This window comes from Calonectris borealis, chromosome 25 (assembly GCF_964195595.1).
Source record: "Calonectris borealis chromosome 25, bCalBor7.hap1.2, whole genome shotgun sequence".
In the NCBI taxonomy this organism is placed as follows: domain Eukaryota; kingdom Metazoa; phylum Chordata; class Aves; order Procellariiformes; family Procellariidae; genus Calonectris; species Calonectris borealis.
Genome location: NC_134336.1, coordinates 3,146,663 through 3,166,842, shown reverse-complemented (window position 1 = coordinate 3,166,842; position 20,180 = coordinate 3,146,663). Strand labels below are relative to the sequence as shown.

The window sequence follows — 20,180 nt, the reverse complement described above, 5'->3', positions numbered from 1 at the left end:
CGAGCGGGCGCGTTTGCTGCTCCCCAGGCAGCGGAGAATGCGGAGGCTTGTTCCCGCGTCCCCGGGGATGCCGTTCAGGCTCAGCTCCCTCCGCTCAGCCCCGGCGCTGCCTCTGCCAGCGGCTCGGTGACGCTCCCCGGTGACAAAGGACTCCCGGGAGCCTTTTCAAAGGGACGAAGCACGGCCCTTGGAAAGCCCCCGCGACGCCTCTCCCATCACCCCTGCCCACCGCCTCTGTTGTCCGCCCACCCCTCGCACCCTTGTCCCCCGCCCCCGGCCCCTCGCACCCCAGCATCACCCCAGCATCACCCCAGCATCACCCCAGCATCACCCCAGCACCCCACCAGCAGACTCTGACCCCGGGCAGGATCAAGTGCAAACAGGTTTAGGATGAAAGAGCCTTTTCTTCCAAAAGCCACCCCCCCGGCCGCCACCCCCACCCTCTGCCAAGCTGCTGGAGCGAGACGGAGCGGCGCGGGGCCAAGGGCCAGACTCTGACCCCCTGCGTCCCGCTCCCCCTCTGCCTCCTCCCTGCCACCGCCTTCCAGGGAGATGCCAGCGAAGCAGGGAACGGCTCCAGGGGCTGCCTGGGACCCGGCCCAGCACCGGAGGTACCCGAGGTGCAGGCACAGACAGCCCGGGGGGGGGAGCACCGTGTCCCAGCCCCCCGCACCGCGGCACCAGCACCTCCCGCAAGGTCCTCACTGGCGCGTCCCCTCCCTCGGCACGGCCGCACCCTCCTTTCCTTGGCTCTGATGGCCAGAAGGGATGCAGAGACCGTCGGACACCACGAGGAAGAGCACCCCAGCTCCACGTGTGTCCCCCAAAACCACCGAGGTGCTAACGCTCCTCGCGCCTCTGCAAGGCCACGGCCGGGCACAGGACGGGGCTCCCCGGCCCCGCAGGCAGCCCAGGCTGGCTCCCCACTGCCCCTTCCCGGGGGTCCCAGGGAGCCGAGCCCTGTCCCCCTCCCCAGGGACACCGAGAGGTGCCAGCTCCCCCGGCACACATCCTGCCAGCCACCGTCCCCGGTCCCCAGCCGGTCCCCGAGCGCCGAGGTGGGGACGGGCACCGGGGCAGCCGGCGCGCCGCAGACAGTCCCGCTGAATAATGCAAGGATCTGAATCAATATTTCAGCTCATTTTCAAACCTGGTGACACAAAACTGTCTCCGAACTCTCTCTTCCCGGCTCAGCACTGCCTGGCTGCACCTCGCGAGTTATTTTTAATGGGGAATCTGCATGAGACCGGATTTTGTGACATCCCCCTGCCTTTAATCATGGATCCAGCCAGCGTGACGACAAGCGCTCGGCATCCCGGGCAGGCGGGGAGAAACGCAGCTGGGGAAATGGCTGTGCCTCGGCAGGGTCCGGCCCTGGGGAGCGGGAGGGTGCTCAGCACCCAGCAGGATGGGGCTGTCGGGACAGAGCCGGTCCGTGAGCGGCGATGGGTATGGTGGGGCCCCGGCAGCCTTGGCGGTGCTGGCGTTTGGGGCAGGGCCGGCCGCACCCTGCGCGTTTGCTTCCCCCAGCCCCAGACAGCGCATTTTTGAGAACCATCATTTGAATCAACTGGTTCTTCCTGCCCAGAGACGCCCATGAGCCGGGACGGCACCACCCGCCCGAGCGGCACCGCGGCGTGGCCAGAGCTGCGTGAAGCCCGCCGTGCCCGTGCGGGGCAGGCAGGAGGGCAGGCAGGGAGGGCAGGCAGGAGGGCAGGCATGGAGGGCAGGCAGGAGAGCAGGCAGGAGGGCAGGCAGGGAGGGCAGGCATGGAGGGCAGGCAGGAGAGCAGGCAGGAGGGCAGGCATGGAGGGCAGGCAGGAGGGCAGGCAGGAGAGCAGGCAGGGAGGGCAGGCAGGAGGGCAGGCAGGGAGGGCAGGCAGGAGGGCAGGCAGGAGGGCAGGCATGGAGGGCAGGCATGGAGGGCAGGCAGGAGGGGAGGGCAGGCGGGAGGGCAGGCGGGAGGGCAGGCAGGAGAGCAGGCAGGGAAGGTAGGCAGGGAGGGCAGGCAGGGGGGGCAGGCGGGAGGGCAGGCAGGAGAGCAGGCGGGAGGGCAGGCAGGAGAGCAGGCAGGAGAGCAGACAGGAGGGCAGGCAGGGAGGGCAGGCAGGGAGGGCAGGCAGGAGGGCACGCAGGGAGGGCAGGCAGGGAGGGCAGGCAGGGAGGGCAGGCAGGAGGGTACACAGGGAGGGCAAGCAGAGAGGGCAGGCAGGAAAGCAGGCAGGAGGGCAGGCAGGAGGGCAGGCAGGGAGGGCACACAGCCAGCATCCCACCGCCGCTCCTGCCCTGGCAGGATTTGCCCACGTGCCAGGTGCTCCAGACACACGGGGGCCAGGTCCCCCCGCTCCCAGTGCTTCCAGTCTGAGTCCCCACAGGGTGCGGAGCCCAGCGCTAGGGCCCATTTACCCGTTGGCTGGGGGCTGGCAGGGGCTGGCAGGGGCTGGCAGGGCAGAGCGGGCGCCTCGGGAGCTCGCCGCCCTCGTGCACGCCTCCGCCAGCGAGATGAAAGCCGGGCCCCGGGGTTCCCTTGGGGCGGCAGCCGGGAAGAGCCCGGCCAGGGCTCGGCGGGGGCCCCTCGGCGGGGCCCCAAATCCCTGCTCGCTCCAGCAGCCGCAGATCAAAGACCCCGTCGCCCGTTTGTCCCAAGTGAAGAAGCAAATCCCGGCTTCGGTGCCCAGGGCCACTACCTTGAGCGAAGCTCCTCCATCCTCCCTCCATCCTCCTCCACCTCCATCCTCCCTCCCCGCCGGCCCCGGCGCAGGCTCCCCACCACCCCCATCAACCGGCGCTTGGAGAAGGAGCCATCAGCCATGGTGGGTCCATCTCTGTCTTTGTTTCTCCTTCCCGTCCCCGTCCCTTCCCCCGGGGTGTGACAGCAGCCGGCGGGCACCGCGGCGGCGCCGCAGGCGAGGGGACGCATGGGGCAGGGTCCCCTCCACGACGCAGCAGCGCAGGGACCCCGGGGCGTCCCAGTGGCCGCAGCGATGGGGCTCCAATGGGCACCACCACGGCGAAGGAGCAGCCCCGGCTCCATCAGCCGGGCGGGAATCACAAACCTCCCAGGGCAAATTCCTCCCCGGAGTCTGGCCAAGGGCATTGTTCCACCAAGGAGCCATTTAGTCCTTAATTAGGTATTTTAATGTCACCCAACCCAAGCGTTGGAGGTGCCCAGTCATCCCTTAACCCCAGCGTGCTGAGGGTATGAACCAGCCTGCGGTGAGCCCTGCCCGGACAGGACAAAGCCATCACAGAGCTGAGCCACCACCCCAGCCCTCGGCCACCAAAGGCCACATCCATCCCCCCCTCCCCATCCCATCCATCCCCAGGCTCCTTGGGGAGCAGCAGGGGACAGGGATGGTCCCGAGACCATGTCGGCCACCACGGGGGGAGCCCAGGGAGCCCCATCTCCCCGACCCCGGGGGGACTCACCGCACGACAGGGCGCTGCCTTACCTGCGACCCTGACGACAGCCCTCTCGGCCGGGTCCAGCACCGAGTCCTGGCTCTTCCGCTTCCTCTGCTCGTGGAGGGGTAAATTCCAGGGCAAGGTGTCCCCGGGTGGGCAGGGGGAGAGGCTGCCCGAGCGCTCGCTACGGTAGGAGCGCTCGCTCCGGCACGACCGTTCGCTCCGGCATGACCGCTCGCTGAGGGTCTCCTCGTCGGAGGACGACATGGCCCACGGCGTGGGCAGGAGGGCGGGCAGGACGTCCCCGCGGGCAGCAGCCTGCAGAAGGAGCAAACAGCGCGTGACACCGGGCCGCCGGCCGCAGCTCCCTCCCCACCGTGGGTGCTGGGGGTGATGGAGAAGGGACCATCCCACCACGGACGTCTCTGCCCCCTTGGGCAGGTGAATCAGCCCTCCTGGAGCTCCTAAATTGCCTCAGTTTCCCCCTTGCTGGTCTGATGGCTGGGGCTCCCGGGGATGGTGGCACGGCCGCCCCTCTACCAGCAAAGCTCACGCTGACATCCCCGGCACCGGCTCACTCCCACAAAGCAAAGTCCAACCTTTTGGGTTCGATTTCTTTGTGCTCGGTAAAGAAGAAGCCATCAGATCAGCACTGCCCTTTATACCTGCGGTTTTTCCCCTCTCTGAGTGGGAACAGCTTTAAAAATCCTATTAATCGTGGTAGGGGAAAATGGTAGGGCTTTCTGTAGCACACAGGGAGGGAGCTGTGCCGCGTACACACGCTGGGCAAATAAGCACCTTGCATGAGACATATTTAAAATAATTCCCATTGTGTCCTCTAGCTCGACCAGGAAAAATGCACATGAAATGACTGAGACTCCTACAACCGATGTGCCGCGGCAGAGGAGCCGCCTCCATCGCGCGGAGCCTTTCCTTATTACCATCATTTAATCAGCAAAACAGGAACAAAGAGACCCAAAAAAACATCGAAAGAGAGGGAGAAAGGATTCCATGAGTCATTCACCCCCCATTGAAAAGCTGCAAAAAAATGAACCGCGGCCCAAAACTGCATCTCCCCCAGCAGCCCTGACGCCTGCACCGAGGGGCTCAGCCCTCGCCCTGGTTTTGGGGAACCCGCGGGTGTGGGGCTGGGGGGGGCTGCGGGTCCGGGGGGGGCTCGGTGCCCCGGGAGAGGCAGGGCCGGGGGCTGCGGGGGCCGGAGCCCGGGTGTGCGGCGCGGGCGGGGGGTGCAGCAGGTGCGGGAGGCAGCGGGGTGCGGGCACGGCTCTGCGGGGGCACACGGGGCTGGCCTGGCCCCCCCCCCGGTCCTGCCCCCCCGCCCGGTCCTGCCCTCCCCCGGCCGGCATCCTCCGGTGCCCGCAGCCCCAGCCCAGCCCCGGCGGCTGCTGCTCCCCTTTCCCGGTCCACCCCCATCCCCATCCGCCGCCTTTCCATCCCCGGCCCATCCCCGCTCCATCCCCATCTCCTGCCCTTCCCCGCTCCATCCCCGGCCCATCCCCGCTCCATCCGCCGCCCTTCCTCGGTCCCTCCCCGGTGCGCACCCCCCTGCCCGCAGCCCTGGCCCCGCTCACCCCCCGGCCCCGGCCCCGGCCCCGGTGGCTCGGCGCTCCCGGTGCCGCTGCCGCTCGCGGTGCCGGCCCCGCCGTGCGCTCCCGCCGCTCCCGCCGCCGCGGCGCCTCCCCCGGCCCGGCCCGGCCCTGCCCACCGGGGCGGCCCGGAGCGGCGGGGGGGTCCCGGCCGCCTCCCGCCCCGCGCAGCTCCGGGGACCGGCCCCGGCGCCCGCCTCTGCGCCAGCCTGCCCCGGCACCCTCCGCCCCGGGCATCTCCCCCACCGGCTCCCCCCCACCCACCCTACGCCCCCCAACCTGCCCGCGCTCCCCAGGGCACCCTGATGCCTGCCACCTCCCCGGGCTGCCCCCCCGCACCCCCAGCCTGCACAGCCACCCTGCACCCCCATTGCACAGAGGGTCCCCCCAAACCACCCAGCAGCTCCCCGCACCCCACACAGCCCCCCCCCCATTCCCACCCCAGCACCCCTCCCCACCCCATCCTCTGGATCCCCCCAGGCCCAGGATAATTAGAGCACCCATCGATTGGGGCCAGCAGCCGCAGCCATGGTGGGAGCACGGCGAGGGGGGACATGAGCAGGGTGCGGGGGGACGTGAGCAGGGCCAGGCATGGAAAGGGCTGGAGGGCTGCGCCGGGAGAGCCGTGTGCTGCCCAGGGCCTCACCTGCGGGGCAGCGAGGCATCCCAGCCCCAGCCGAGTCAGTACCGGCAGCAGCCGCGGCGCAGGCAGGGACACCAGCAGCAGCCCGAAGGGGTGGCTGAGCTGCAGGACAGCCCCAGCCGCTTGGCAGGAGTGAAGCAGGATAAACCGCTCCGGCTGACGGCAGATCCAGCTGCCCCGCACCGACGGCGGGATCCAGCGAGCAGCAGCGCCGTGCCACGGCCCCGGGCCAGCGCGGCTGCTCCCGCGGCGTCGCACGCGGCTGGGCCAAGCCCGTCGCCCCAGTCCCCCCGGGGTCTCGGCGCAGCCGGCTGCCCCACGGGCATCTCTCTCCCACCAGTCTTCAGATCTCATCCCAACAAGTCCCTCTGCTTCCCGGCGGCTGTTTCCCCGAGTACCTCCAGCGAGGGGGTGGGACGCAGTGGAGGACACGGCGCGGGGTGTGGTGACACTCTGCTCTTGGACACTTGGGACGCGGCTGTAAAAGAGCACGTGTTGCCCTGCAGCCCTGCCTGGTCGCGCCCGGGATGGGGAGCGCGGCGCAGGAGGAAGCACTCGGCCAAAACCCGCCCGGGTGTGGGTGCAGCGGTGGGATTCGAGCGGCCAAGGCCTCGCAGACACGAGCACCGGCTGGTAACGAGGGCCGGGCTGGTGCTGGGGCACTGCAGGCAGAATAAAGGGTATACTGGAAAATGGTGTCCTCATGGGCCAGCACCAGCCTCACCGCCCCGGCACCAGCCCCGCCGCCCCGGCACCGCTTTCTCTTCCCTCCCCCCGTGCAGGTCTCGCACCCCCTGAGAGGGTGGTCGGGTCCGTACGGACACTGACGGATAAATGCAGCTGCTGTGCTCAAGTGGGAGCTGTGGGTCGTGGCACCACGAGGGACCCCAAAATCCGTGAGAGCCGGGGAGCGGGGAGGGCTCGTCCCACTGGAGCCGGTGGGCTCAGACGCATTGGGAGGAGGAAAGCGCCTGAAGAGGCAGACGCTGCTCGTGCCGTTCCCAAAGCTCCCGGACGGGTTGGGCGGCTCAGCCGTGTGTTTGCGATGCGCGAAGGCCCCCGGCTGACGGCCCCGCGAGCCCGGCCGCGGCTCCCCCGGCCTCCGGTGCGCACGGGGGCGATCGGCGCGACACCCCCGGCCACCCGCGCTCCCACCCATCGCGGCCGGGCACCGCTCGCCCTCGGGGCATGACACACACGGTTCACCGCACGGCCGGCTGCGGGGAGCTGCACGCCCCGGCGCTGGCTGCAGGGTGACGCGTCCCTTCGTCACCCTGTGCTCGGTGCCACCGGCCGGGCTCTGGCCTCCTCCCTCACGGTGACCTCGGAGCAAACCCGGCCGACTCGAGCCTTGTCGAACCCCGGAGGAGCGAGGGCGGCCGGGAGACGGTGCCTGTTCCAGCCTGTGCGGATTTCACACCCGAAACACCTTTCCAGAAATCCCTCACGGCGCCCGGCGGCGCTGGGTTATTTGTGCTACGAATCTGGGTTAAGATCGTGCATTGTTTTGCCTACGTGGGGAATCGTTATTTCAGGAGGAAGGGGGGAGGCGGGCGGGGGGGGTCCTCCCTAAATCATTTCATCTCCCCATTCCTGCGCCGTACAGCAGGGCCATGGGGTCCCCCCTCCCTGCCGGGACCCTGCGGGCACCCACGCAGGGGTGCCGAGACCTTGGGGTCCCACTCAGCGTCCACGGGGACGCAGGGAGCCGTCTCCCAGGCCGCGGCTGTGCCGGTGCGCATCCGCCGGCATGCGGCTCTGCCCCAGGATCTGTCCTGTCTCCCTCATTAAAACCTTCGCCCCAGCCCACAGATGAAATCTGCCTTTTCCCTTGACTTTTGATAAATTATTCATCTCCCGAGAGTTGTTTATTCCCCCTCTCCGAGGCAGAGAGGAGCTGCAGACGCTGCTGGAGGCTCCCGGCACATCCGGGGCTGCGGGAGCTGCAGGAGGTGGGGGCTCACCCGCTCCCCGGACCCCAGCTCCCGCTCCCGGGTGGCTGAGGGTTGTAGGAAAATGGGAATGGGGGAGCTGGGGGGAGGGAAGCCGCTGGGAAAGCAGCCAGTGAGCGCTGCGAGCCCTCGGCAGAAGCGGCTTCCCGGTGGAGACCTCCCACCCCATCCCAGCCTCGGTGCCTCCCACCCAGCTGGGATGTGGCTTCGCCCCACACCAAAAAAAAGACAAAAAAAGCAGACAGTGAAATATAAATCTGGATCTACTACGCGCTGGAAATGAATCGTGTTCAGAGCTCCATGGTGAACTACATTCAGAAGCTGAGGATGCTCCAAATCCCTTTTGCCCAGGGGAGCTCAGTCGGGATGATCGGACCCATTTTCGATCGCTGCTGCTCGGCCGGAGCCTCGGCCACGGCCTCCTCCTGCCAGAGCCGGAAGGTGGTTTTTTTTATCTCTCCATGAATTTGATCGTTTTCATTAGGTTATTTTCCTTATTGGCTGAAATTTCTAATAGAGCTTTTAACTACGACAAATAGATCCGCGCTCCCAGTCCCTGCTACTTCACCACTCGCCCTTGGCTGTGTTAACATCTACCGCCAGAACAATTAGATTTCGGATGGATCTAAAGAGCCACTCGGGAGGCCGGGGCGTTTAGATACGTTGCAATATTGCCTCCGACATCCGAACGGCTCGATGAGATGAGTCACGCTCCACACCAGCAAGTTGCCGGGCTTTTTGCTGAGCCCTTTTTTTTTCCCTCTCCCTTTCACAACCTTTATTTTTTGTTTTTTTTGCAAACCAGCAGTTCCCAGGCGGGCACCAGCCCGTGGTGCCGCGCGGCGCCGGGCGCTGCCAGCCTTCGCAGCCTGCTTGCGGGGGCTTTGCAACGCCGCCGAGTCAACGACCGTCGCAGTCAAACTGCCACCAGAAAAGTCGTTCGTGGGGCCGACCCTGCAAACCTGCTGCCTCCCCGAAGCCGCCGCCGCGTCCCCGGCCCCTCTGCGGTGCGTAACGCCTCTCCAGGAAAGGGGAGGGTAATTAATCGTCATCCATAACGAACGATTGCAATGGAGGGGGTGCAGGCACTGCCCCTGCTCCCCAAATTTCCCATCCTTGGTTGAAACCCCGGGGCTGATACCGGGTGAGTCGTGGTCTGGCTCGGTGGGGAAACGGCTCCTGGCGCACCAGCCCACAGGGCAGCAGCCCACCGCGCTGGCACGGCTCAGCCCCGCTCGGCGCGTTCTGGAGGTGCCGTGTTGGTCCCCGTTGGGGTCCCCGTGTCCCCCACCCACGCAGCCGCAGCCCCAGCACCCTCTGCTTCTCCCCAGAGCCGCCAGCCACGCGGTGTGGTTCGATTTCTATCCACACTTTTCCCTCTCTGTTCATCGTTTATTAGTTCTGACGGCTGCTGGCGCCGGCAGCCCCCCGCCCCGCGGAGCCCACAGCCCTCGTGCCGGGCGCCTCGCAGGGCGTTTCCACCTGAAACCGTTCACGTTCCTGCCCATTTCTTCACGCTGCGCTCCCATCTTTCCGGCGTTTCCCTCCACTGCTGCCCAGGGAGCTCCCCCTCGCCTGCTTTTATAGCCCAAACGCTGCGATCCACCGGAGCGTCGGCGTCGTTACGTAAGTTTTCCTCTGCTGAAACTAATCTCCACCAAACAGTTTTCATATTTGAAAGCGCCGAACAAAATCCCTGAGGATTATCAGCCCACTACAGACAGGGAGAGCAGCTCCCCGGCGCCGGCAGCCCGGGGCCTCATCGGATCCGGACCCGGATTTCAGGGCTCTCCGATGCCGCCCTCCCCCAGCGCCTGCCCCTGCCAGGGTCAAACCCCACCGAGCGGAGGGAACCCATCCGGGCCTGGGGGAAGGGAGGAAGCTCCCGGCAGCGCTCGGGAAGGCCGGATCGGAGGGAGCTGTGGGAGAGGAGCTGGACAAGGAGCAGCAGAAATCCCCAAAAGGCCAAACCTGCAAGACCGTCGCTGCCACGGCCCGCGTGGAACCGGGGTGAAAACCGGGGAATTGTTTCTTCCAGAGCACTTTGTTCCACCACGTGCAAATAACGAAACTCTCCTGGTTCGGGTCCCTGCCCCGGGCACCCCGGGATGGCACAGGGGCAGGGCAGAGCCCCAAAACCACAGCACCCAGCTGTGGCCCATCCTATCGGAGGGCGCGGCTCTTCCAGGGTCTGTGCCCAGAGTCAGGGCTCTGCGAGACTCTTGCCAGGAGGGATCCGTGTGCCCACCCAGGGGTCCGGGCCCCTGGCAGCGGCTCCCTCTCCGTGGGCAGGGGAGGGGTCCCAGCCAGCAGAGTTTGGGTTTTCGCTCCTGTCACAGTCCACGTGAGGCGATACTTTAATTTCAATCCCCCCAAATTTCAAGCACGCGCTGTCTAAACACGACCGCTCACCAAACCCGCTGCCCTCCACCCGGTTCCTCATCCCCAAGGTGTTTGGAGGAAGAGGAGCTCTGCCACGGCCGCCCTCGGCCCTCGGGAGGGGACATCTCTTCTCGGCTGGTCACAAACGCAGAGGCGCGTCCCAAGCGCTGCTGATCCACGGACAAAGGCGCTGGCGGGGCAGGAGTTACCCGCACCTGCGACCACCTCCGCGCAGCCCCTGGGCGCGGGGCACCGGCTGTCGCTGCCCGCCGGAGGTTACACCGCGCTCGGGTCAGCGCTTATCACCCCAGCGTGGGGATTTGCGAGGATCAGGAAACTCATAGGCTCCACCTGCATCAAAGATTAAGCATTAAACTCACAATCACCGATATTAAAAACATGGATTAAAGCACAGATCTGTCCCCTCTCTACTTCCAGGTACTCACCTGCTTTAATGCTATCACAGAACCGTGCTGGATTTGGAGGGAACGGGGGGAAATATCCCCTTGGGAAGGGACAAACACCAGCTGGGCAGGCGGGTCCCGCTGCCAGGGCGCAGCGCGGAGGCACAAACCGCCCCGGCCGTGCCAGGGCCGCCCGCGGCGCTCAGTGGGTGCCGCTGACACGCAGGATTTGGAAGCAAAGCCCCCAGCGAGGAGATCTGCCTCCAACACCCTGAAAGGGCAGGAGAGAAACCGAATCCAGGCGCTACCGCCCTGAATCCGGGCAGAAGCGAGTTGTTTTAACCAGGAGTTCACCTCACACAGCGCTACCGTCAGCTGCCGAGTGACTGGGAACAGCCCAGCGCACACCCGTCCCGTGTGCTGGCTGTAAACTAAGAGGAAGTTTTGCAGGACAAGTGTGAATAGTTTTTTTTTTAACTCTTTCAGGTTATTCCTCTCATTTCCAGCAGCGATTGTCACCTGCCCGCAGGTCAGCAGGAGGAACAGGCTGTGAGCATGAAGGGAGAACCCACGGCACCGGCAGCTGCCGGCGGCTCCCTCCGGCTCCAGGAGCGTTCGACCTCCTCATGGGCACGTCCCCAGCACCGCTGCGGTGTTTTAGGGTGTCTCAAAAGCTCCCCTGACAGCACCGCTACAGAGAAAGACCCTCAAGCCATGCTTTATTCAGAAAGAAAGACAAGACAGAGCCAAACGCTGTTCTGAAGGAGACATTTACTAACCCCAGCGATGCTCGATGCGGTGCCATTCCCCCTCAGCAGGGGCAGGGCCCCCACGCAGACCCCACCCCACCACTACCGCGTAACCCGGTTGTGCCGCGGGTTTTCTTCCCAGAGGAGTTCCACGTCAACGACTCCGCAGGTGACCGACGGCCGCGTCCCCTGCAAATCAAGGCCGCGGCTCCTCTTTGCCCTTGTGGTAGTCGGGCGGCGTGTACTTCCCTTCCTTGATCATCTTGTCCCTCTGCTCGAGGATGGTCCTCAGCCGCACAGCCTGGCAAAGCGCACATGAGGGTGGGGGCAGACACACAACAGGGTCGCAGCGGTCAGGGAAGCGCCGAGGTGGTCCCTAGTGCGGGTCCTGGCAGCCCCCCAGAACCCGTGTGCACGTGGCACCCCCACCAACCCTGCCCTCGGGGGTCCTCACACACCTTACACGCGGGTTTGCGCCTTCTGCCAAAGACTTTGGGGCTTTCAAGTTGTTGCAACACATTTTACTACTACTAATAATTGGGTTTTCAGCCCACAGCTGACCAGGCAGTATTTTCTCTCATCGCTGCTGCAGCTGAGGACTGACCATAGCTGCTGTTGAAGAGGAGGAGGGCCCCGCAGGCAGGGAGGAAGGCACTGCGGAGCACAGAGCCCTGCTGCCACCACAGCCCACACCACTCCTCGGGGAAGGGGCTGCTGCAGGGCCAGGCCCCCCACTTGCGCTGGGTAAGGCACGCTGCCTGCTCCCCGATGGCTGCAGGCCCCACCGCGGCAGGGTGCCCGATGACCAGGAACACCCCTGGCAGCCCTTCCCACCCCGATCCCCCTCCCCAGCCTGGACCGGAGCCCCCAGACCTTCTCAAGAGCTTGGCCTGGACCCTCAGCACCCTCTCCCCAACTTGGCCCAGCGCCTCAGGTGTTCCCAGCCCCTTCCCCAGCCCAGCCCAGCCGCCCCAGTGCCCGCCCCCCAGCTTGGCCTGGACCCTCCGCAGCCCCCTGCTCGCCCCCCGGCCCGGCGCCCCCCTTGCCCGCACCCCCGCCCGCCGGCGCTCACCAGCTTGGTGCGGTGCATGCACTCCATGAAGTCCTCGTACTCGGGCTGGCACTCGCGGCGGGCGCGGGTCTGGCCCAGGCCGTGCCCGCACTCCACCCACTCCCGCTCGAAGGCGTGACAGGCCCCGGCCTTGCCGTAGGGCTGCGCCATGCTCTGCCGCAGCAACCACCGGTCCACATCGATGCCCAACTGCCGCTGCAGCTCCCAGAACGGCATGACTCCGCGCTTGTCGCGACACGGACACTGTCACGATACTGACACCCCCCAGGGCCGGCCCCCCCCCCGCCGCGCCTCACGGCTCTGCAACCGCCGCCGTCCTTCACGGGCCTTTCACGACGCTGCCCGCCGCCAAGCGCGACCGCAACCGCGACACCCACATCGCGCTTTACGGCTGCGCCGTCCCGGTGGAGCCAGAGAGACGAGCGGCATGAGCGACCCTCCCCGCTGCAGCGCCCCCTGGCGGGGCGGAGGGGAAACCGCCCGCCGCGCCCCAGCGCCCCCTGCCGGCCGCTGCGGCAGCCTGCGAGGCTCCCCAGTACTCCCAGCGTCCTCCCAGAGCTCCCAGTATCTTCCCAGTGCTCCCCCGACCAATGCCCCCCCAGTGCTCCCAGTGCCCCCACCGCAGTGCCCCGGTGTCCCCCAGTATCCCCGCAGTGTCCCATTGCTCCCAGTGCATCCCATCCTCATGCTTCAGGGTCCTCCCAGTGGCCCCAGTTCCCCCAGTCCCTGGCTTTCAGGATCTTGCAGTGTCCCCGTTCTTTGGATTTATGGCCTCCCGGTCCCCATCTCCCCCCGCTGCAGTGCTGTACCTCTGCGGGACCCCCGCACACATCCCAGGGGCAGGGGGCTTCGTTAGGGCTGACGAGAACTCGGGGACCAGGGGGGAAGCCACCAGGCCTGGGTCTTCCCCCCAGTAATACCCACACCCCAGAACCCCCCCCTATTTCCATACCCCCCTGAAATCCCAGGGGTCCCTGCAGATGCTTGAAGAGTGTCCAAGGTTTGGGTGAACGGCCCCACCTTCCCTAACGAGCAAAGCCTCGTTACGCAGCTAACTGCTTATCGCAGACTGATTCTCCACCGCCTCCGGCGCAGGGCGGGGAGGAAGAGCCGGGAGGCTTCCTCATACGAAACCCCGAGCTGCGCTCCACAACCATTTATTACCGTAACTTTTAAAAAAAGAACCCAGACCTGCTCGGCACCACCCACCCACTCGCCAAACCCCTTTAGTAGGCGCACGACACCGCCCGAGCAGGAGGAACGGGATTTATGATGCGTACTTCAAAGTCCTCGCCCGTGGGTCCCCCGTGAGAGCGGAGTGGGGCGATGCCGGCGGCAGGCGGGGCGGGAGGCGCTGCCGCAGCCCGGCCGCCGCGGGACCTTTACCCCCCGCCCCGGTACCGCTGCTGCTCAGATGATGCTGGCCGGAGCGAAGACCGGGGTGACGCAGAGCGTCTCCGCCATCTCCCAGCCGCAGGACAGCGGGGCGCAGGTGCTGTCGCGGTCGTCTTCCGTTTGCGGTGGCTTTCCCTGGAAGAGCTGGACGGCTTTCCTGCAAGCGGGAGACAACCGAGGGGGAGCGAGGAGGAGCAGCCCCTCGCGAAATGCTGCAGGATGGGCCTGGGGAAGGGGGAGCTCAGGGGCTCTCACCTCCCCCAGAGCAACAGCCCCGTCTGCACGGGCAGAGCCGAGCTGCCTCTGGCTTCCCCAGTGAAAAACTGGCTCAAGTCTGTCAATGTTTAAAAAAATATGAGGCCAGATTTTTACCCTGAATCTCCAGGTTCTGGGACTCAGATTTGACCCTCTCCCTTGGACAAAGAACCCAGCTGGAAGGAAAGACAGCATCTCCCATGGGATTCAGCCCTGCCCTGCTCACACAGGACCGTCTCTTACCAGGCCACGCGGGACATGGCGTAGGTGATCTGTGGCTGGGAACACCCCCCAAGCGGGGACGAGGATGCGACGGTGTAGGCACCCATGTCCTCGAAAATCAGCCAGTCCCCGACGTGCAGCTCGGGCAGCTCCAGGCCGTCGGCAATGCGGTCCTCCGCGTGTCCTGGGGGGCCCCGGAGGCTGCTGCTGTGCGAGGGGTGGTCTGGGCAGGGTTTCTGCAGGGGAGAGATGGAGCAGCCGCAGGGGATGAGGATGCACCAGCGCCCAGTGACCTGCCTTGTCTCCACCCGCCCTGAAGGTCCGACCCCGGGAGCCCACGGACGGGCTACAGCGCTCCTGGTACACCGCCATGACCTCTTCTCCATGGCCTCTGCTCTCCCCTGGCGTGGAGCCTGGGGCCAGCCACGATGCAAGGGAGAGCAGGGTCAGCTGAGGCGATGGGACGCGACGCAAGGGACCCGCTGGGCTCTCCTCAAACCGGGCCAGACCCTCACCTTGTGCAGCTGAGGTCTGGGGCAGGGGCTGTCAAACAGGAGGCAGCTGAAGGTGCTGTAGATGCCATCGCTGAGGTGATAGACGAGGCTCTTCTTGCCGCCAGACTCTTCCTCTGAGGGGGGGAGCAGGGAGAGGGCTCAGGGGGGCTCGGGCACACGGGTGGGCCCGTCCCACCGTCCCACCTACCATCAGAGCCAGGCTGCTCCGCAGGAACCTCTTCCATGGCAGTGATGCTGGCCGCGAAGGTGAAGGCGGAGGTGACGTAGTATCGCCCAGGTCTCGCAACGATCTCCACCCCGCAGCCGTCTGGGAAATACAAGTCCAAGGCAGAGTTTATCACGGCAGCGATCTGGGTGGGAAGAAGATGTTCCCTCTCGGTTAGCTCGGTCCCTCTGCAGGGAGCCAGACCCAGGGGAGACCCTCCGGCCTCGCTCTCTGCCTGCCGAGTGCAGGCGTCGGGAGCCGTGTACCTCTTCGAACCGGGCTCTGGTGTCCTCGGTGCCGGGGAATCCCCCTCCGATGTCCAGGAGATGCATCCGGTAGCCCAGCTCTGTGCCCATCTCAAAGGCCAGCTGCGCCGCAGCCACAGACTGAGCGAAGGCCTGGGGGTCCAGACCGCAGCTCCCAAGGTGAAAGCTGAGGGCACAGTCCCCGTTTCAGCAGGCTTTGCCCGTCCCCACAGAGCAGCGAGGGGACACGGCACTGGGATTATCACTCACTGCGGCCAGCTCTGCGCTTCCCGCACACCACCCCGAGCGAGACTGCCTGGCCGGCCTCGCAGAGCCCCCCAGATCCTCTCTGAGGGCTAAACCTGCCCCAAACTGGTCCCAACAAGGGTCAATCAGAGCCCAACCTCCAGCTCACTCCCAGCCACAGCGGCTGGCGGCTCCGTGGACTCCTGCGTTGTTCCAGCAAGGCAGAGCTCCCCACAGTCCCCTCCAACATGGGCTGAGCACCCCTATGGAAAAAGGACCATGTGCTGTACCTGATGCCAACAACCTCCACAGCCTGCTCCTTCGCTGTCTCTAGCAGGTGCCGGCAGGACTTGAGTGTGGTCCCAAACATCATGCTCGGATGGGCAGAGGGGCTGGAGTCAGCAGCAATACCCAACAACACCCTGCAGAGCAAAGCCACCCTGCGTTGAGGGGTCTTCAGGCCCTCTGTCACCTCACAGCCATCTCCCCCACTCCAGCGATGCTGCCAGACACCTACCTGGCATCGGGGTGGCTCCTGGCCACCTTGCTCAGCTCCACCTCGTTGTCCAAGGTCATCAGCCGCACACCGTGGCTGGCTGCGTATTTGATGTGGGCAACCTGCTTGCAGGGGCTGCTGTAGAAGATCTTGTCAGCCGGGACTCCGATGCTTTGAACACGTGCAATCTCTGCCTGCAGGGAAACAGCACGCGTGTAGGCAGGTCCCCGGGACCGGCGCTGCCCATGCCTGGCCACGATCAGCCCTGGGCCTCGGCCAGCTTGCAGCATTGCGAAGGGCAAACCGCCAGCAATGCAGCATGGGCTTTTGCAGGGAAAATCCGCAAGAGCTCAAAGGGATCGCAGTGGACTTTGTCCTGGCAGGGGCAGGTTGCGGCAAGACGTTTACAAGCGGCATGAGACCAGGAGGAGAGAAAACAAGTGGGTTTAGAAGGCGTGGGTTTGGTGCACGTGTCCCCTCTGAGCTGCAGTGAGGGTTACGGCTGCAGCACTGGTCTGAGCTGCCACGACTCTGCACTTTCTCCTCCTGGTATCACGTCCTATTTAATTACATACAAGTAAGTGGCTTAACTTTGGATCCTCCCTGGGAATCTGGCTGTGAGCAAATGAGAAGCAGGAGGGAGCAGGGAGCTTTAGGCTCAGCCTGAAAGCCACCAAGAGTTGGACGGCTGCGGCAGTGGCACCCCAGGGATGTGCCTTGCCACCAGCCAAGCCTGCCAGCCGGGACAGCAGTTCCAGAGACAGGAATGTCGGTCAAAGGGAACAAGCCTGAGTCACCAGACAGAGAGGACGGGGATTTATGGGCTGTGTTGGGAGGGTTTTGACAGCAGAGGGAGACTCCTGCCCCTGTAAATGTCATCTAGTGAGTGGAAACTTGGGAAAGGAGGGTGAGCTCTGCCACTCTCCCATAAGTGCCCAAAGGATGCTCATCCCGAGCTGTCCTCCCACGACCCTACCTTGTTGGTACAGGCAAAGCCTGCCCCCAGCTCAGCCAACAGCCGCATCACTCCTTCACTGCCGTTGCACTTAACCGGGAAGTAGGGTTTCACACGGGGCAAGGCCTTCAGGAAACGCAGGTGTTTCTTCACAATGTCCCCAAGGTCTGCCACGAAGAAGGCTTGCTGGTCGCTCTAGGAGAAAGCTGGAGTGAGCAACAGCCGCCTCCCCACGACTGCCTCTGCCGAGGGGGTGTTGGCTGCTGGGGAGCAGCAGAGCTGCCAGCCCTTACCGCCTGGCACAGCTCCACGAGGAGGTTCTCCAGGAGGTCTCTGGTGGTGAAGCCCTCCTCCACCATCGTGAAGTTGGATTCGTTCAAGTATGCATTCATGGTCAAGGTGTGGTAGCACTAGTTTAAAGTCTCCTCAAGTAGGGTATAGCTTCCAAGTATGTAACGCACTGGAAAAAGAAAGGGAATATTAGAGGCAGGGTCCAGAAGCTCCACCAGCGTACACCACCCAGCCTGCACCCCGAGGTGCTCCCCTACCCTCCCGTGGGCCGTACATGGCAGCACGGCCCTGGGTAGAGCTCTCTGCTGCTCTCCTCCAAACCAGCGCCTCAGCTGAGAGCCCTACTGTGGGTTAAAGCATCTTCTCCAGGGGGAGGAGAAGCATTTCTCTGTAGCTCAGAGCTTTGTTTTGGCACACAGCAGCCCTGTCTTCTTCAGCAGCGGTTCAGGCACCAATGCAGTTAACAACAAAGCCAACTTCACTGCAAAGCGGGTGGCCTATATAAGCCAGAACGTGTCCCTTCACGCTCCAGCATGTAGCTAGATCTGCTGTACGTTGCACAGGGTGAAGTTCCCTTGTGGTTTTCAAATAGCTGAAGTCTTACGGACCTACCTTCCCAGGCACACAAGCCCCAGGAAAAGGAAGGCATCTTTAAAGAGCACAGCACGGGCCACTCGCTGATGCTGGCTGATTTGGGGATGGTCTGGATCCGTGCTGTGGTTCCAGTTTCACATCTCTCCCATGACACAGGGTGTGCAACAAGGGGACAAGTTAAGCTGCACGGTGTTTCCTGGCTCGCACACTTAGCAGAGCTTTAGCTTTAAGCTCGCACACTTACCTTTAACAATCTCCTCCCATGGTTCCAGCCCGTCCCATAACCCAAGGAGCTGAAAACCTAACATGAGCTCACAGGAAACATTTCCACTCCAATAACCCAGGGCTAGCTCCAGGGCTCTTACAGGAACATGGTCCCTCTGATCTGAAGTGAGCAGGAGACAGAGGTTTCATTTCTCAGAGCTGCACACCACCTCCTCCTCTGCAGAGACCTACTTACGACATTTCAGATGGGCACTAGGAGAAAGACCACGCTGACCCCGGAGTGGCAGGGTGTTGTAATGCATTAAGCAAGCACCATAGTGAACTCCAGAGATGGGGAATGGGGAGAAAAGTTGGGTTTTGAAGCTCTTAGAGCTTCATTCTTGGGAAAGGAGAGCAACTCCTCCAGCCTTACCCTTCACTCCCCAAAAACACCACTAACCAGCACCCAGCCCACCCTGGTTGGGCACAGAAATGATGAGCAATTAAGTGGGTTATTCCTGCCAGCCCTGGGCAAACCCCAGCCTCGGACACCCCCTCCTTACCAAGGTCCAACGCCTCCCTCCCGGGTGATTAGGCGTGCTGCCAGGGGGCCCCCCGAGGAACGCCGAGCTCCCGCAGCAGCCTGAGGCGTAGCTGTTGCTGGGGGTCCGAGGTCTCTGGGGAGAGGCAGTGCAAGGGGCTAGTGAGGGAGAAGGGCACTGACGGCAAGATGCCCTCCACCCGCCATTCCCAAAACTCAGCATCTACAGGCATCCCTCACCGGTCCCCTCCTCACTGTGCCAGGCAAGCCAGCTTCCCCAGCAGCCCCGTGCTGTCCCCCAACCCCGTTACCTTAGAAATCATTTAAACAGATTATGCCCATGGGTCTCCAAAGAGAATGAACGGGCCCCAGCAGCGGTTGTTCGTCCTGCCCCTATTCCCTGCCTGCCCCAGCCCCTGGACCAGCTACCCCTGCAGAGGTGGGGGGGGGTGTCCGCACCCCTTGTATTCCAGCACCCCCCTCCCTGCTCTGCCTCACAACCGTGGCCACGGCAACCAAACCCAGCCACCCCATTGGCTGAGCTGCCTCCGAGCATCCTTCATCCCTTTCAGGGAATGCTCTCCCCCTCGCCCACCCCCTCCCAGGGCTGGGGCTGCCCCCAGCAGACACCCCAGGTTCTCACCGAGTCCCCACCGTGCCGGCAGCTCATCCCCAGCCTGACAGTGCGGAGTGCTGCGAGCCTGCCTGCAGCCCAGCCCCGGTGCAAGGGCGCTCGTGGCTGTGCGTGCATCGCGTGCGCAGGGACCCTCGGGGAGAAGAGTGCCAAAAATACCTCTGAAATACTGCTGCCAGGGAAACGAGGCTTCCTGCAGATTAAAGGCTGAGCAGCGCCTGTTTGGCTGGGGAGGTAGTCGGGAAGACGTCAGGGACTGATTCTGCCCTTGTTGTGTTGCTGCCAGTTTCGGTGGGTTCCCCAGCAGCAGATCCAGCTCTGCCTAAGTGCAGATGCCCCATCTGGTCGATGAGTCCTGTCTTCGCCTGCATTTGTGCACTTGGAAACGGTTCCACTGCTCCATCCCACAAACACTACAGGCTGAGCAGGGGATTTTTTTCTTTTTCTTGTTAATTTGTAATCCCCTCTCTGGTGTCGCTGAGGAGACAACGTTGTGTGCTTGGAGGGGTAGCTGCCCCCAATGAGGAGGTGAGAGGGACTGACTTATCCTGGATTCCTGTATTCAACACTCTGGTCTTGGCTTTGCCATGAACTCTCCTGCCAACCAGGGCCAAGGAAGCTCTTGTCTCCTGTGAGATCCTGGCCTGTTTTCCCGGTGCTCTGGGCCAGCACCCAGCCCTGGACTGTGCCGTGCAGGGTGGGGGGAGCTGCGCAGAGGGCACCGCACTGGGAGGAGAGCAGAGAGGCACCAGGTCTCAGCAGCCTGGTGCAGAGCACCGCAGTGCCCACTTGCTTCTGGATGTGCCGTGATGCACAGCCCACGCAGTGCAGCGTGCGGAACTCATCCCACGCAGAGGCCGGCGGCCCACGCAGCGCCAGGGCAAGCACCGCTCGGTGCAATCGCGGCGCGCTTCAACCCACGCAGTGCCGCCTAACCCCGCCCGCTCCCTGCGAAACCCCGCCCACTCCCTGAGTAACCCCGCCCGCTCCCTGCGAAACCCCGCCCGCTCCCTGAGTAACCCCGCCCGCTCTCTGCGAAACCCCGCCCGCTCCCTGCGAAACCCCGCCCGCGCCCTGCGAAACCCCGCCCGCGCCCTGCGGAAACCCGCCTATTCGCTGCGTAACCCCGCCCACTCGCTGCGTAACCCCGCCCACGAGGCGCGCTGCC

The 20,180-nt window shown here is 64.6% G+C and overlaps 2 protein-coding genes across 5 annotated transcripts; both read right to left on the bottom strand.

Annotated features, from left to right (window-relative positions):
- Positions 1–11,145: 11,145 nt before the first annotated feature.
- Positions 11,146–12,590, bottom strand: NDUFS5 (NADH:ubiquinone oxidoreductase subunit S5). The gene is made up of 2 exons (XM_075173300.1): positions 12,215–12,590; positions 11,146–11,443 (listed from the first exon to the last, which is right to left on the bottom strand). Exons 1-2 carry the CDS (start codon positions 12,428–12,430, stop codon positions 11,339–11,341), a joined length of 321 nt encoding a protein of 106 aa, XP_075029401.1. The 5' UTR covers positions 12,431–12,590; the 3' UTR covers positions 11,146–11,338.
- A 763-nt stretch (positions 12,591–13,353) lies between these two features.
- Positions 13,354–19,959, bottom strand: AZIN2 (antizyme inhibitor 2). 4 transcript variants are annotated; one of them, XM_075173298.1, is made up of 11 exons: positions 19,022–19,953; positions 18,401–18,514; positions 17,042–17,208; positions 16,770–16,943; positions 15,815–15,987; positions 15,588–15,719; positions 15,073–15,238; positions 14,789–14,951; positions 14,602–14,714; positions 14,108–14,322; positions 13,354–13,766 (listed from the first exon to the last, which is right to left on the bottom strand). In XM_075173298.1, the coding sequence occupies exons 3-11, from the start codon at positions 17,138–17,140 to the stop codon at positions 13,625–13,627; spliced, it is 1,377 nt and encodes a 458-aa protein (XP_075029399.1). In that variant the 5' UTR covers positions 17,141–17,208; positions 18,401–18,514; positions 19,022–19,953; the 3' UTR covers positions 13,354–13,624. The 4 variants fall into 4 exon arrangements, with proteins under 4 accessions (XP_075029399.1, XP_075029397.1, XP_075029398.1 ...); XM_075173297.1 differs by having other exon boundaries at positions 13,483–13,766; positions 14,596–14,714; positions 19,022–19,956; XM_075173296.1 differs by lacking the exon at positions 14,602–14,714 and having other exon boundaries at positions 19,022–19,958.
- Positions 19,960–20,180: the final 221 nt, after the last annotated feature.